The sequence below is a fragment of the Opisthocomus hoazin genome, chromosome 1, assembly GCF_030867145.1.
Source record: "Opisthocomus hoazin isolate bOpiHoa1 chromosome 1, bOpiHoa1.hap1, whole genome shotgun sequence".
NCBI classification, from domain to species: Eukaryota; Metazoa; Chordata; class Aves; order Opisthocomiformes; family Opisthocomidae; genus Opisthocomus; species Opisthocomus hoazin.
Window position 1 is genome coordinate 20417123 of NC_134414.1, and position 18125 is coordinate 20435247.

At 40.1% G+C, this 18125-nt stretch overlaps 1 protein-coding gene across 8 annotated transcripts in view; it reads left to right on the forward strand.

Moving 5' to 3' along the window:
• Positions 1–17901, forward strand: part of GRIA4 (glutamate ionotropic receptor AMPA type subunit 4) — a 254290-nt gene extending 236389 nt beyond the window's left edge. Inside the window, exons 14-17 of one of the 8 annotated variants that reach the window (XM_075418050.1) lie at positions 7660–7774; positions 10043–10177; positions 11514–11696; positions 16796–16865. In XM_075418050.1, the coding sequence (XP_075274165.1) occupies positions 7660–7774; positions 10043–10177; positions 11514–11648 (385 nt within the window). In that variant the 3' untranslated portion in view covers positions 11649–11696; positions 16796–16865. Of the gene's footprint in view, positions 1–579; positions 695–7659; positions 7775–10042; positions 10291–11513; positions 11697–16795 lie in introns of those variants that run through there. The other 7 variants (XM_009938500.2, XM_009938501.2, XM_075418079.1 and 4 more) reach the window with 7 other exon arrangements.
• Positions 17902–18125: the final 224 nt, after the last annotated feature.

Here is an 18125-nt window from a genome sequence, read left to right on the forward strand (position 1 = left end):
CTGGCTGTAGACAGCGTCGCAGTCAGCGTGCGGGCTGTTAGCGCTCCTCTTCAGCTCTGCCTCACACTGCTTCTTTCTGGAGCCTTAGCCTTTAGCTTGCGCAGGATCACTCTGAAGTGCAGTATGTCAAAACTGTATGGGACACAGTGACTGGCAGCATCTAGCCTAGGCTGTCTGGATCTTTCCTCTTTACTATACGGGAATACATTTTCCCATCTACTTGAAAAATCAGCCTGGGCCCACACTGAACATATTCTAAATATAGATTCAAATAAATCTGTGTAAATCATTCATAATTCCAGGCATAGTTTTATCATCATTTTGCAAAAGTAGTTTTGGTTGGTTGATAGAATTTTCTTGTTAAAATCCAAGCCATTCTGAAAATCATTTCTACACTGGAAGCACATTTTTCACATTTGAAAGTAAGCACAGTTATTTGTGCTGCCAAGGGCTTCGAAATATGAAAATGAGAGGTTTATTTAGTGTGTGGATCAAGCTTATAAACAGCTTTAGTCCTCATTCCTTCTAACATCTTAACAGCTGTGCAGTTTCTTACAAAATATGTTTTATCGTTTCAAGAAATGCTGTTAACCTCGCAGTTTTAAAACTGAATGAACAAGGCCTCTTGGACAAATTGAAAAACAAATGGTGGTACGACAAAGGAGAATGTGGCAGCGGGGGAGGTGACTCCAAGGTTAGCCTCAATGTCACCAAAAGCGGGTAAACAGTATGTAAAGTAATTGGTGCATCTGCTGGGGCTTCACCTGCCACGAAACAGCTTCACCAGTAGCACAGCACTGCTGGTACCTGCAGCTGAAATCTAGGTGTATGCAATTACTGTCAAAGCAAAAATATTTGCATTTTTTTAAGCGCCCCCAGGGGAACTCGTAAACAGTCTCTGGTGTGAGATCTGTCACCAGTTTTCAGAAACTTGCATCTTCTGAAATAGTGATGAGCCTTTTCCAAGCTCGCTCTTGTGAACGAGCAGTTTGAAACCTTTAGGAGCCAATAGCAGCTCAGAGTTATTTTCTGCTGTATTGTACTATCGAAAACAATTTTCAGTGACAGTAAAGGGAAAGGGTTCAAATCACTGTGACTGCCTCCATCAATAATCTAGTGCATGGTCCAGGCTCAGGGAACCACTATTGGCAGAAACAATACTGGTACAAATTAAAATTTTCACATGAGTATCCAAATTAGGAGGGCAAATTTCAGATAAAATATCTTCACACTGACATTTTCTGGTCTCTCACCAGCAAACTGATATCTGTGGTGGTTCCCTAGGCAGAATTTATCAGGCAGGAATTTTAGGCTGAATTTTAGGCTGGGTGATGACAGCTTCTTGTTGTTCCTGCTTTCCCATATCTTCCACATGGGCAGTGCCACTACCTCCTTGACTCCTTACAGCTTCCTTTTAGGAAACTACCTTGTGCTGAAAAGAAGCATAGATATGGAAGATGTTGAACTGAGGGAGGATGAAGATATTAAAAATACCCTTTCCGTGCCAGATAGCGTATAATAATATTTATCTATGTGCTTGTGTGTGAACAATATATAAGAGAATACCACACAGGTAACTGTGCAGGCACAAAGCTAGTGAGATATAGATGATTAAATTCGACTGATTTGTCATACACAGTTTATGTAGCTGTCTTGACAGTTGCCTACATATTTTTTTTCATACTATTTTCTCTCCTTCTTTAGTCCTCCTCCACTTTCATGCTGTGTCCTGGCCTCAGGGACCGTCCCTTGGGCTGTTCTGCACTCACCCAGAACTGGTGTCCTAATCCTCTTCATTCTGCCTTTGATCCTGCTGCTCTACCTATTTTCTCCCCACCGCTCTGCTCGCCAGCAGTCACAGTTTTAGAAATGGTCTCTATTTTCTCTTCCAAAGTGCTTAGGCGTATGAGACCTGATAGCACTTACCTGCAAGTGGAACAAAAAGCAACTTCTTTTAAGAAAGAACCATAAATCTCCCATGTTGCTACTATTATATGCTCCACCCAAGCCTGAACCTTTGCATTACTGGGGGATGGGTGTTTATTTAATCTGTTAAAATGTCACAGGCAGAGAGTCACATCACTAAAATACTGCCATTTTCTTAGAATACACTCCTCACAAACATGCTGTGCTTGAAAGGTAAGTTAAAAGATAGGTAACAAGCTAAACATGCTTTTAACTTACTTTTCCAGATTACCAAGCACTGGTACTTTGAGTCACAAAGGAGGAGAAGGGAAACAGCTCATGGTAAAGGGACAGGCAGGACTTCACCAAGGAAAAGGTCTAGAAGGCACTGAAGGAACAAGTTTGGTGTGATTGCAAGTGAAAGAAAAAGGAGTGGGGGGGGAAATTGAAAAGAAAGGCACAGAGTGCAGTCCATGGAGAAACATGGAGGAAAGATTCACTCTGTAAATGGAGTGAAACATGGAGAAACATTCACTCTGTGAATGCAAGAGGGAGATAGGAACACATTGCTAATGGAAATGAAAAATAGGTGACACGGGCAGTTCAGGATACAATAGAAAATATGGTGGGCAAGGCAGCGTTAGCAAAAGATGGAGAACATGATGGAGCTCAACCCTGTGGTCCTAGCACTAAATACGGTCTGCCAGGAGCATTCATCTGACCTCAGGCCTGTGTCTTGCCACACTTTTTCCCAGGCACAGCGGAGTGAGTAGGCAGTATTTGTGCATAAGGACCATGTATGTAGAGAGGAAGTCTAGCGCTCCTGGGAAGCCCCAGGTGTGTCATGCGCCTGTACTCTCCACATTCAGTAGGACCAGGCACATCGTGGAGATGAACAGGCATTACTATGCTTCTCTAATTTTGCATTGCAGCAGCATCTGGTCTTGTTTTATAAACTACAGCTACACTGACTCCCCAAAGTGTTAGTCAGCCATTTATCATCTACTAAATCCATTTCCTTGTTCAGGAACAGTCTTGTAGGATATGATCAATTAAAGTCAGTAAGACCCTTTCTATTGAATTAATGGAGCTCTAAATTTTTTAATTTTATATTCTAACAAATGATCTTTAGTCGAATAACCAGGACACCATGCAGTGTTGTTATAAACCTGACAGCTACCACCAAGTCCTGAGCTAAGCTCTTAAGCATCTCTAGCTAATACTCGTTTTCATTGTATGAATTTAAAAAGAACAAACCCTGAGCTTTTTTAGCAACTCCAGTCCAAATTGCAGGGCTTCCTACTGCATGTCATGAGCGAGAATAAGAACATGTCTCTTCTTCTGAAAGAAATACAGCACCTGAGACTTGGCTTATAACTGTGCTGTTACTATTTGAGATTCACTAGTCAGAATATGAGAGTCTAGACCCAGAATAACCCTTCATGATGGTACAGAGGACTATACAAATTGAGAAGCTTCATGAATGCTCAGCAGTTCTCCGAGAGTTTCTGTTGCTTTGTAAAACAAGATTTCTTCTACCTTCATTCTGTACTCTTAAATGGCCATCTCTAGCCTCCCCATTTATTGTTCCCTTTAAGGAACAATCTTCCAGAATTCAAAAAGGTGGTTCAGAGAGTTGCCCTGTGTGATCTGCCTGTGGTTTGGTGGTCTCAGTAATTAAGTCATGTTGTAAGATAAAACTGAGGTCCCCAAGTCATTTGAGTTCCTTTAAAAGTATTACACCAGATCTCAACTGTATGCCATCATCATTTCATGTGATGCATGGGAAGGTATTGAAACACAGTTTCTGCCACTCTGCTCCATTGTTTTCATAGAATTGTGAGTGGAAGGAAGCTGTGCTGATGGAGGTCTCCTCCAGTCTCTGCTGGCGGCCCTCAGAAGAACACAGTGGCCCTTGTTTTTCATTCAGCAGATGGGACTGACCTTACACTGAATTAATGGCTCAGCTATGAGCGGATAATGAAAATGCTTCTAAAGCATACTCATGATTGCATTTTTAAAATCCCTGTCTACAAAAATTCTGTGTTGGTTTCAGAATTGCTCAGCATTGTAATTCAAATGCTGTAACTGCCCATTCCTTGTCCTGAACACAACTAACTCACAACTTCATTAATGCCATTTTAAAGCACTGTGATTTCGCTGATGTTGTTGGCACAAGATCCAGCCCGAGGCTCTTAAAACCCAGCCCTTCCACCAGCAAGTGACTGATGACAGGGTAGGAGGAAATGAGTAAGAAGCTGAGAGGGGAGGTAGCAGGGCTAAGAACATGATGAAAAAAAGGTAGGAAACCAGTGTCCCTGCGCCCAGGTCAGGCTGCGCCACGGCTGACTTCAGCACGTGGGTGAAAAGGAGGGCTTCCTGTGCTGTCACACAGCAGTTTTGCACTGTGGCAAGATTTTTCTCCATATATAAAGGGTAATTTTAGTTATTATTTTTCATATATTATCCTTACATGCATTTGAGGCAGATGGATCCTGTTTATATATAACAAGGGAGATTCTGGCAGCTGTACATTGGAAAAACTACACTGATTTTCACAACCTCTGCCAGTTTACTCTAGGTGAAGATTTAGCCCCACATTAGTAATTCAGGAATCATTAAACAACTTCAAAAAAAAAAAAAACAACACTATAGTAATTTTCCATTGTAATATTGAGTATACAAGACTGAACTTGTACATTGCTCTTGCTCATGTACAGCAGACCATGCTGATTTTTAGTTCCTGCTCCCTTTAATGTCAGGGGGACTGTTCACCAACTGATGGTTTAAGCAGTGTAGTAACAAGTTGTAGTCTCTGAATTTGTGACTGGCACCATCAAAATGATGCTTATTTGGAGAGGATATTTTCAAACAAAGGAAAAATGCCTAGATATGCAGCTTGCCCTGAAAGCCAAGCTGATTTGGGCATTCATCTCCCATGGGAGCTGTTGAAAATCTCCTACTAAAATGAAAAAACAAGCAAAACAAAGTCTAAATTACATGAAAAGTCCCTACACCTATACAAACAGGTATATATGCTGCTATTCTGAAAAGCATAAGCAAAAATGTTCCTTTTCCACTTTGCAGCCCCTCCGTCTGGGCTTCTCTTTTTCCCAGCACAGCTGGCTGATTCAAAATGGAACAAAAATCCTGTTCTGAAAGCGTAAAATATTTTTAAATTTAGTTCAAGGTGCCTAGAACTGTCTGAGGAGAGATGTAAAGGACAATAATGAAGACGTCACTGGCAGTATTTCAGTGGAAAGTGGGAATTGCCTCATCTCTGCTGGCCATTGCCATTGCATTCAGTTATATATTGAGGGTAGCACGGCAGTTTTAAGCGTGAAATCTATTGCTTTTCCCAAAGGAAAACCTGAGAGCTTCCTCGCAGAGACAATGCAGAAAGGATGACATTAAGAGAACTACAGTTGCAAAGAAGAAAAAAATCCCTGCCTGTATCAGGCTTTACAGATCTAAACTGTTAGCGCTGAGAAACAAACAAAGGACTGGGGGATAACTCTTTTCTGACTTGTCCCAGCTTCCTGGTGGACTTGATTGATAGTTCATATAGAGTCCTGATCATCACTTTAATCTATTTAATCTGCAGCAACTCCACAGGCTTCTGACTTTCCATGTGAGAACACTACCTGGATGTCCCTTACCTTTGTCATAGCCAGCCCTGTTACACTGCTGGGATTTAGGAGCACTGAAATGTGGCTCAGTGCCAATGCATGACATGTTACAAGTGATGGCTATCCAAATAATATTGTTTCACACTTGTACTAGAAGCAAACAGAGGATCATACTGAGAGGCAACCTGCCAGCATCCCAAACTGCCACCCACTCATTTCACAGCTGTGGGACTCTCATATTCCACTATCAACCTGCACAACCTACTGCCAGGAAGCCTGAAGACAAAACGTAAGTTTGAGTAATGGAAAAAATCAACGAATAGGCATTTTCTGTTCTAGAAGCAGAGTACTCCATATGAATTAAATGTGTGGGATTTGGAAAGTGGATGAAGCATTTCCTTTACTTGAAGGGATCACTTGAGAGTACCTGGGAATCCTCGCACTTAACTGCAGCTGTCAAAAATTGTCATTTCACCAACACACCAAGGTTTCCTCAGTAGTAAATGAAAAGAGACAGGCATCTTGACAGCATGCTTCATCCTATCTTAAAACTGGTATCTAAGCCCACCTTTTGGAGGTACCTAACTTTTTCCCTTAACTGCAGGGAAACCTAGACAGGTAGCCAAACTTGGAGCATAACTTCTGGGTGGAAAAACTGAGGTTAGATGAATCCCCACCATTATGTATATACAAAGAGCAACCAGCAGGCATGAAAAGACAGGATCTCTAGAGCTAAGAGTAGCATACAAGGTTCAAGAGCTGTTATTTGTATGTTAAATATATATATATATATATATACAAACATCCACAAATATATTCCTACATAAGCATTTTAGGATTTCCAGTTAAACTAGTTACAGAGCATAAGCACAAGTCCCTTTTCTCTTTCATAGTAACTGTTCTGGTAGGTCCAGTTACACTATACTAGTTAATGCTTGCACTGGTTTATCTATTTATTTTTTAAACCTTGAATTCATGAGTTAACATTTTAGCAATGTATGGATTACAGTGTACTGTAAGAGATTAATTTTCCCATAGGAATCCACTGGCTCACACAGGATCAGTTCATATCTCATATGATCACCAGAAGGCCATCTATCACATGCCATTTCTGTTTATCTGCTCCTTCTCTGATATATATTGTATTTTCATGCACACCTGCACATAAATAGATATCCATATGCCTACCACATTAAGAATTTGACAGTCAGTGATTCAAAGTAGAAAGTATGTGAAATAAATCTGTCAATCATTTCATAGGTTTTTAGAAAATAAACTGCTACAGCCACATGAAGTGGGGCATTGCCATAGTACTCTGAGATTATTCACTGAGTTTAAGTAACTTCAGTGTAAACCCATAGTGGTTCATGACTGATGGCAGATTAGGTTTCATCTCAATATTAAACTCCATTGCACCACCCACAGCAGATACCACAAGTAAGAGAAGATATTCCTAGTAGTAATTTATCATCAGCCTGGGACCCTAGAAAGACTTGTATGAAGAAGTCAGATTTAAGGAAAATCTTTGAATTTGAAAATAAAGTTGAAACAGGAAATGAAAATGAAAGATTGACTGTCATGTTCTTCTTAGCTAAGGATAAGGGCATTGCAGCTCTCCCCTTAAGATCTCTGTGTGCAGACCTCCTGATTACAGGTCAGTGCCAAGTGGTTATGGGCAGCAAACTGCATGAAGCATCTCCTTTCTCTTGCCGGGATAATTTTGAGGGCAGTAAATGAAATAGCTATAGCCAAGTCGTATGCATACAGACTAAAAAAAGAATGAAAGCAAGGAACACAAATGAATATGTTTCTTAAGTCGTATATCAAGTTGTATCATAGATGTCTCTGAAGAGTATGTTGTTAATATGTCTAAGCCAATAGTTTTGGGTTCACAGTAATTGCATACTATTTATTTACAAACCTTCCCCAGCAGTATGTGCCCGTTACCTAAAGCGATGGAGCAGGTCACGGTCATATGTCTGTCTCTAAACCTGGGCCAACAGTACATGACATAGCACCCACTGTGGCCTCTGCTCTGTCACTTTGCAATGCGATTCTATGTAGTTTTACTTGAATAACATAAAATAACATATATAATGTTATTTATGTTATTTTCCACGTGAAGAACTCCTGTAAACCTTGCCGTTTTGAAACTCAGTGAGGCAGGCGTCTTAGACAAGCTGAAAAACAAATGGTGGTACGATAAAGGTGAATGTGGACCCAAGGACTCTGGAAGTAAGGTCAGTCGCTGCAGTTCGGGACCTACTATCGTGTTCACAAAGCAGTAAAGGAAGTAATAAACAAAATGACTTAGAAATGAAATAAGCAGCTGTAGACACGGAACAAATCAGCTTCGCCCCATCTTGATGGGGGTCACCCTTTAATTTAAAGAAGCACTATTACTTCTTAAAGTCTTCGTGATATAAAGCACCAAACATTGTCCTACATATTCAGGGCATCCGTTGAAGAGTTACCAGGAAGTTTGTTGGTTTTGGGGAAGGCAGGCTGGGTTAGTTGTTTCCTTCCTGCTTGGGGAGTGGATGGACTTTCCCCATTTACTGCTTAGGAAATGTCCCTTCATGCCTTCTCCTTTTGGAGCTGGCCTCCCTCAGTGCTTTTCTGAAAAGGAGAAACACAGTCGGGAAGGATCGCCTTTCATCACTGCCCAGGGTGGCTGTGCCTGGCTCCCTTTGGGAAGGTCCCTGGCTCCTTGAGAAGCCAGGGAAGACTTAACTTGAGCTTTGAAGTGAAAGGCTTTGATAATTAATAGCTTTCTACAGCTTCCAGTGTTTACCCTAGTCCATTCGCAAACAGTAATCCTGACAGCTCCAGGGAGTGGAGCCTTCTCTATTTCTCTCTGTTTGGGGAAAAACACAGAAGTGAGTATTTTGTGATGGCTGAGAAGCTCTGAAGTCAGTGCCAGCCCCTTATTCATGGAGTCTGAAATTTCTTCATGGTGTCTGTCTCCGTGCCAGCCTGTGCTGTCCAGAGCTAAACGGAAAGCGTGACGGGCAGCGACTGCTTATTGCCTACATGCCCTGAGAGTCACCCTGATGGACAGCGGGTAAAGTTAACCTGGGAGACAAACTTCCAACACATTTTGCCTTTTCTGGCAAGTGCTTTGGAGAAGGGAGTGAAAAGAGGTTAAGAGGGTGGCAGAGTACCTGTACGTAACAGATGAGAAAGCCTCAACACACCACATACGTTAGGTCACGTCTTTCTCAGTCCTGCCTTCTCCTTGTTTGCAGGCACCGTGTTAGCAATTGCCACCAGAACACAGCTACTTCCATGGTTTTCAGAGTCCTCTTAGCCAGCTAAAAAGAGACAGATGAAGCAGAAGTCCGCTATAAGCCCCAAACACCTCTATACGTCCGTGGGAATTGTTACTGTGCTAATCTACTGATTGCACAATAAATAGTGCCTCTTTAAATTAAACATCCAAATATTTTGCATTCTTCATAAGATAAAATTTCATAGAGATTACAATTGGAAGTTAAGTACTCTCCTTACTTTAGGTAAAGTTTATATAGTCTGCATAAGAATAAAGCTCTATAAGTATCTTAAGGCGCACAATGTGGTATATGGAAGTCAGTCCTGAGAGAGTTGCTTGAGAACTGTGTTAAAAATGCACGTGGATTTCAAATCAAAAAATATGATTCATAACTAAACAGTGAAGTATAGAGAAATGTAGAATAGTTATTTACTACAGTACGTCCGAGAAGGTGATCGTTTATAACATGATGTATATTTAATAATATGCTAAAGAAAGTTCTCACTGTTGTCTAAATTATGAATAATGTGTAAGATTTCATAAATTGCTATTTCAAATTATACTATTACTGAACCTTAGTAGTCCATGGGCATGTTCCAGAACTATATCTATAATAAAATTGAAACAAAATACAATAATCGGTAAGAGGCAAATATATCCCGATGTGTATGGTACAGTGTGCACTTTCAAAGGAAGTGTTTGTTCAAAGAAAGAAATGAAGCCTCACGAGTTATTTTAACCTGTCATTTAAGTATCAGAAACTCAGTCTGGATCTTTTAAATTAACAGCAATGCCTACCACAAATACAATTACTGTTTCTGTAAAGATCAAGCAGAGTCTTGGCTGATATAAATGGATTTCTGGATCCCAAGGCTTTTAAAGAACTTTTAAGTAAATAGAGTTTCATGTAAGTGCTAAAACATCCCCTAAAGAGAGCTAGACATGTCATTGTTTAATTCTCCACTTAATGGAAGTAATGATTTGCAGTAAGTAAGCAATGACATCCTGATGGCAATATACTTATAATATTTTTTATTCCAACCAGGAAAACGAGGCTCTTAAAATACGTTTTATAGATCCAGATAGGTCAAATTTTATAAGAAGTATGTCAACAACTGTCATTTAATGTCAGCTAAACATTGTTATTTATTTCTATTATTTCCAATGTTTTAACGTGTCACTTGTGCTCCTAGGGGTCTGTTTTCCGGGGTTAACTGTCTCGCTTCTGTTTCCCCAGGACAAGACGAGTGCCTTGAGTCTCAGCAACGTTGCTGGAGTCTTCTACATTCTGGTTGGAGGCTTGGGATTGGCAATGCTGGTGGCTTTGATAGAGTTCTGTTACAAGTCCAGGGCAGAGGCGAAACGAATGAAGGTGGCAAAGAGTGCACAGACTTTTAACCCAACTTCCTCGCAGAATACCCAGAATTTAGCAACTTATAGAGAAGGTTACAACGTATATGGAACCGAAAGTATTAAAATTTAGGGGTAGGACTTAGGGCCTACTACAGTGAGTGGGTGATGCATCTTGTAACGCAGTGTTGTGACATGTCTGTCTAGTGGTGCTTGCTTCTGAACAGAGCTTTATATTTTGGAAAACCAGTGCAAAGTGGTTCAGTTTTTTTGGCTGCAGATGTACAGTATACTATGCTATGTTGCTAATAGACATCTGCATTGCAAGGAATTTTTAACATGAAAAATACATTTTTAACAACTCAATGTTGTTGAATCACTTGGGAGATGACAACTATTTGAAATCGTAAAATATATATTCAGAGGGCCAGTGTTTAATTACTTGATTGGCCAGTCTATTTTCCTAAAGGTTTGCACTCTGCTAGTGACAAATTGCTGTAAGCCTTTATTAGTCGATGCTGGCCCTAATTGCGACTTTGTTATAATCAAGTTTAGGATAGGCAATGTCACTGAACCATAGTTAAACTAACGGAAGACAAGGCGCTGTTACAAGAAGTCTAAATGTTGTTTTACCTTCTCTCCCTCCTCCCCACCCTATTTCGTCACCCTCCCTTTGGTACATGTTTTATGCTAATTGTGTGGCATTTTTTTCACAATATCCTGCTTCAGGTCAACCTTTGCCCACTATGTTAACCACAGAAAGTCACTAACCAGTGAATAGACCTCAATTATTGTCCTCAGCTTTCAGTAGCGTACCCCCTTACCTAGCTCAGGACTAGTGCAATTTAGATGTTCACACAGTGATGTCAGAGACCGAACCGCTGATGCTGCCGAGCTGCATCCTGCGTAGTTCCCCTGAGTAGGCATGCAGGGATGTTTTACTAATGTGCTTATTCTCATCCATGCAATGAGTATCTTGCCAACTAATCATTAGTCAAATCAATTCTCTGACCTTTGGAAATGGCACGTAGCAGCAAATTGAGCTTCTAAATATAACTTCTGCATAGCTCCCAAGCTATACTGGCTGCTTTACAAGTGAAGGTGCAGCTAGGACCCTGCCCTTTCGTGCTACCTAGAGCTCCCTTGCCTTTGCAAATAGCAAGCCACATGTCTCCTCTGTTAACAAAAAGCTTGAGCTACATTTTCCTGAATTCACCGAGCCATCCCTTTAGTGGAAGTAAGAAACAAAAATTTAGGGAAAGGAAATGAAGGATATAATTCTTATGTTACCGTCTAGAAAATTTTTGGAGGAAACGACTGGCGATACAATTATTATTTTTTATTTATTATTTATATAGCGCTGGAGTACACGGCGCTGTACAATAGGTGAAGTGTGCCAAACACATAACAGGTCCCTGTCCCGAGGAGCTTACAGTCTAAAGGCACAGCCGGTACAATACCGAACCATACAGTACACAGCAAACACAGAGTGAGCAGAGAATGGTGTGTGAGCATGATAGCTGGAGCGCTGCAAGGAATAGGTGGGTTCTCGGGGGGCGAGGGAGGGGGCTTGGCGTACGCTGGCTGGGAAACTATCCCAAACATGCTGTCACTGTGTAGTTTTCTTTTGTTCCCTGTTGTACAAGAAGTCATGACCCTGGGTATATTTTAATTGTAACAGAGCTGCCTAATTCCCCCATGTGACAAAAGAAAAAAAAAGTCTTAGCTGTGCACTTTGTTCACTAGTGAAAATGTGAGGCACAGTAGGTGTCAGGGGGACTCTCAAGAGTACTGGGCAGTGTTCATTACTGTGAATCAGGACTTCCACATGCCTATATTAATCTCCCTAGTTCACTGCCTACTGTCACTAATAAGGGTCTTAAAAAGAAATAATCCTGTGCAAGTAACTGCAAAATGCAGATGAAGAGATCTTTTTCCTTTAAATTCTTTCGTGATGCATCCACAACTGAGAGCATCCGTAGGCTGGTATAAAAGGAAGAGTCCAAGAAAGTATATTCCTTATCAATGCAATGCAACCAAAACATAGTCTTAAAAAAGTAAACAAAAAGCCCCAAAGCTTTCATTCAAATACTGACCTGACCCAGACTGGCTTAGCATGCTAAACATGGCATGACTGAGCTCCCACCCAGCTCTGTCATTCCAGTGCAACAAACACTACGATTACACTTGTAGAATTTATTTTAGCCTTATTGTTTACTTCAAATAAAAATTAGGGCTGACGGAGTTTTACTTTTTAAGTAAAGATCATAAGTAACTTTCTCTAAAGTTTGGATTTTCGTGGGTTTCTGCAACACAGAGATTAATTCTTACAGGAAAAAATATATTAAAAATGCCCACTTGCATTTTATTGTATTGAAAATTCATGTTTGGGTCAGTCAAGTCTTCTGATAATCTCTTAAAAACATTCTAGGGTGCAGACATTTAAAAAATCACAAAAACAAATAGAAATAACTAGGATTTCGAGCAAATATTTATAGACTTCTGAAATTCTTCATTCTACTCATTTGCCGTAATATTTACCAGAGAAATTTCAGCATGTGAACTTCTTATAAAAACACTTATGCTTATATGTGGAAGACTGACAAGGTCCAGTCATCCTCTCCTGGTGATGCTTGGCCATCCCTAACCACGCAGGAAGTGAGGGTTACCTATGTGCTGTGCTCTGCACAGGGTGACTGCGCTGTCTGTTCCTACACATGCTAGTCATAAATCCCTGTTAGCTGGCAGCAGTACAGAGCCCACAACAGTGGTTACGCATATTTCTGCAGAAATATGTCTGTCTTATCCATTTGAAAACCTTTGATAAGCTTATTTATCCATGGAGTAAAGGGATCATATTGGGACTAAAACTTGCTAATGTGGGAAGGTGCTTGGTGGTTCTAACCTGCATGAGTAACCAACACACTGACTTTTTAAGCTAACATCAAATAGTTTTAATAGTATATGTTTTAAATTAATATAGTTTAAAGAAGCTGCTTGATGATTAATATTCATGACCATGTTTTTTTCTTTTAGTTTAATCCAGTCAAAAGTGAGTTGCCTCAGGGAAATTCAACTGCCAGTGAGGCAGCAGAAAATGAAACTGTAGGACTGGTCTCTACGTGTGGACTAGTCTGCATGATAAAGGGCTAGTCTGTATGTGTGGGATAAAGGCGTTCGGAAGGGGGGACAGGCTATTGCATCTGCTGAAGCAGGGAAGGAAGTTTGCTCTTCCCCTTGGCAGCAGTTTTCCCTTTTCGTGTGTCAGTAGTAAGCCCTTAGTATGCTAGTCGAACTGATACCCTGAGAACAGTGCGGAGCCTGACAGCCTGTTCTCCAGCTGCTGTAGGGAAAAGCCCTGCTGAGCTCCTCACCCCAAACCGAGAGACTTTCGAAGGGACTCTCCCCGTACCCAGCCAGCCACCACCACCGCCTCTCTCAGTGGGCCTTGAAGCTCATGAACCAGCTTCCAGTTCAGCTGCCTTCTCTTACTCTCCCATCCCATGCTGTTGTTTACTGTTAATGAAATTAATTACAAAACTACAAAAAGCAATGAAAAAATTACGGCATTAATTACAAAAAAGGTGAAGTGCTACAGGATGGCTCAGTAAAGGTGAAATGCACTTACTTTGACCTGTATACTTCCGATTTCATATTCAAGATAGAAAAAGTTGTTAAAAGTTCATCTTCAATATTTGTGCCAAAGACACCTCCATGTGACTCAGGTACTAGAGAAGTCTCAACAACAAAAGAACCCCCACAGACTAGGACATTTTTAGTATATAGTCTGAGGATATCAGCTTCCTAAATTCCCATTTCCCAATAGGAACAGGGCAGTCAGTGTTTTCACGTGATTAATTCCACAACTAATTTAATCAATACTAATGACAAATTTGAAAATACATTATCACTATTAACTGCATACACTTGTCGCACAGAGACTTTCACAATTTGAGTAATACTCACAGTAAATACCAACACTTTTCCCTCTCATCCCAGCTTCTCCTGAAACTGTTGCTGCAGCCAGGCCATAAATCTGAAATTGCAACAGCACAGTTAAGCAGAGTATTAGCCTATCTTATTGCCTATAGCGTAGTTTAAAATATAACACAGAAGCTTACCTGGTTACTTGGCTTTATGGCACCTTCTCGAGTACAAGTTTGACCTGCTCCTCCTGGCTTTGTTAACTGTCTGGGTCATTAATGTGGTGTGTTGCTGAGCTGTCGTTAATCTCTGCCGTGAGAAGAGAGGGGTTGTTTTATTGCAACTTTTTCTGTTATTCTGTGGAAGGCTGCTGAGAAACTGTTTGTTATTCTCCTTTGTTTTGGTGTTTTTTTTCGGTGGATCCCTTTTTACTGTCTCTCTGTCCTGAGTGTTTTGTCAATGGCCAGAAAGCTATCTAGACTGAGCTACAAAACCACAGTTACACATAACTCATATATGCCATATAAATCTGAGTTCTCGCTCAGATTTCCCAGTGGCAAACCCTGAATGGCCATGAACAGATAGCTGATCAAAGTGATGGAGAGACACTGGTACAGAACAATGACTTTCTGGGAAATTGAGTACATCTGGAGTAAGCTGCCCCTTTTCCACCCAAGTCTGCATTCTGATCTGATTTGGACTCTCATCCCTCCCCAACACTAAAGCACCTGTTTTTTTTCTTGCCATTGACCAAGACGTGTTCTGTGCATTTCTGCAGACAGTGACCAGTCCTTGCATCCACTTGCAGTGGTACTCTGGACATGCACCGTGTGGAGCTACACCACGTTGTGTTGTGTCTGTGCTTTGCAAATGCGTAGATTTTTATTTGCTGCTGGGAGTGGTTGAGGTTTTTGGTACTGTATGGGCCCAGGTCCCCACTCCCTCATTACCTCTCTCTTTTTATAGCTTAGCTGTTGAATTAGGCCAAGGTATGTTTGATAACAGTCCCTGTCACAGAGTACTGTGGCAGCAGGGAAACCTTGCAAAGGGTAACTCTGGACATTGCACTTGATGATTATCAAAGCCAAGGTTTTTCAGCATAAGGGGAATGCCATAATGCCCTCCATAAGCTGAGGCCTTTTACTGAATTTGGCTGCTTGTGAGGGCTGAGATTTTTAGGGTAGTTGATTTGGAAGTTGCTTTTATATCCAAGCTTTGGCAGTGCCACAACAGAAGCTGTACTTTGGAGAACTCTTTTTTGAAGGAGCTACTGACAGCAGTGCAATATTAGACTGGTGCATTTTCGTAGACGTACACCCAGAAGCAGTGGAAACATTTGGGAGTTTTAAAGAATCTCCCTCAACCCTATCCACACACACACTCGTATATAAAATTTACTTCAGCATATCAAACACAAGCTCAGGATTTCACTGCTACCTCAGAAGGAGAAACCGGGCTCAGAGGGACAAAGTTCTAAATGCAGAGATCAGTAATAAGTCAGATAAGATGATTTTATGACGTTTGTCATCCCTTTGCTCCTATGTGAATGCACCCTTCTGTCTTTCCAATTGGCATTTCAGATTGCACCCCTGCACACCAGCTACATGAGTTAATTGCACAGACTTGTGCTTCTGCTGACAAGAAATCTGATTTCCCCGCTAATTAATACCTGAACATGGTATCTTTGAAATCTGTTTCAATGTAGCGTAGTTTGGGTGCCTGTTGTTCCAGGTGTCCTTGCTGCATTGGTTGACCTTAGACACCTGTCCTAACTTTAGTCATCTGGAAATCATTTCGTCTAAACAAGTCATCTTGTCTTTTTCTATCATCATGTGAGAGAGCTCTTTTAGATTAGGTTACTGATTTTTGGATGACTGAAGTTAGATGGCATAACTACAAATCTTTTTTTTTTTTAAGAAATCGAAATTTTTTTTCTTGAGTGAATTAGTGTCTAGGCAAGATATTTTGTTCTGATTTACGTGAAGATAAAGATTTTGAGGTAACAAAAATTTAAACCTTCTTCTGAAAAACTTAGACCTAATGTAGGAAACTATAGAAAATTGCATTTTCTCTCAATAAACTACATTTCCTTTGAAAGTTCCCACCTTCTGTAATTGTAGGAGAACATATATATGAAAAGAGATTTGAGGGCAGTTCTCAGATTTACTGATACTAAATATGTGCATTATGAAAAGAAGTAATGATTTCTTTAGATTTGATCCATAGCATTATCACAAAGATAGCTGATACAGCTATTGCAACTTATAAACAATTTTCAGTAGTTCTATTTTATCTTAACATTCCTAGTTGAAGGTCTAAGCCTATAAACATTCTGTGCATGATTTTATTCCTAGAGGCTAATGGTTTCAGGTTCATAAAAGGTCTTGATTCTCATTTCACTGTACATAAATGTAGTTTGAAGCAGTTTAGATGAAGTTATTGCCTCTTCTGTTAATTTATTGATCAAATTTGGATTTTGTATTTAAATCAATAATGATTTATTGTAATGAAATTTACCCTCGGTAGTCTTTTTTCCCCTAGTAGACTTAAATGCTATGTATTATATTTATGATGATTACTACTATTACATTTAATGTTAACATGAAAAAATGCAGATGTCTAAAATTTAATATTTTGGTGTTTGCTGTGTGCTGGTTTGTTGAAGGACAGAAACATTGTAACACTTTCCTCTTTTCTCCTTTCTTTTCAAATCTAGCTTACCTTTTCTGAAGCCATAAGAAACAAAGCCAGATTATCCATCACAGGGAGCGTGGGAGAAAACGGCCGCGTATTGACTCCCGACTGCCCAAAGGCCGTGCATACTGGAACTGCAATTAGGCAAAGTTCAGGATTGGCTGTAATTGCATCGGACCTACCATAAAAACCAAAAAAATAATTGAGTGCCTTAATCAAACTGTGTTGGTGACTGATGGGAACACAGCACAGACTGTAACGACATGGGAGTGTCATTGATGAACTAATAATTTGGCTGAGAAAGGGAAGTACGTCCAAATGCGCCAGACATCATCAGCAACAATGTGTGCATGAGCTCAGCTCGGAAACCCAAACTCAGATTTTATATCAGGAAAATTCATAATTTAGTTTTGTTGGGGGGAGGGGGCTGGGAAGGGTGTATTAACAGCAACAAAATTTCACTTGAGTGGACTTAAAACTAATAAGACTTGCCAATTTAGCGCATTAAACTGTGAAGAACATGCTCAGAAAGGACAACATTTTGGTCTTTGTCTTGACAAGGAGAGAAAAATAGCTATAGAAGTCAATGAACATGCTAACCTGTGTCTCCAGAACATCAATATATACAATGGAAGAATACTCAGCTGTTGAGCTGTAGAAATGAATCACTAAACTGTGATAAGAAAATAATAAATATGTAAATCCTGTGAAAAATAAAGATATTATTTACATTTTCTTTGAAAAAAGAGGAATATTGAAACATGCTTGCTTTTTAACTGATGTAAATTCGGTAGAGGACAACACAATTCTTTTTTCTAACCATCTTAGGGAACAATTCATTGCAATAATTGATATAAAATGCCATCACTGTAATAAAATTCAGAGACTTTTTTTTATAAAAGTTGTTGGTCATCCTCTTGTTTGCTGTTACCTTCATTCTGTTCCATCATTCCGTGTTCCACAGATTTGCATCTGTCTAATACGAGAAACAAAATGATAAAATGTTTAGAGTACGTCATCAGTCTGCAGTGTAGAATCAAAAGAGACTACGGGTCACTCATGTTACAGATATTATTTATAATCTTGTTCTGTGTAAGAAACTGTGGTTTTTGTACCCACCAAAAAGAATAAAACAACAAACGTTCTTATAATATCAACAGAGCATGAGTTGTTTTCTGATCACCTGAAAAATAGAATAAGGTGGTTCATTTCTTACCAGAAGTTATAGGACCTTATCAGGCACAGTTTGTGAAGTGCTTTTAAGTCCTTAGAAAGGAGGGACAGGAAGCTGTCAAAGTATAGTCACAATTATTCACTGGGTATTTTAGTGTTAGTCAGTAAAATCCTTTCTG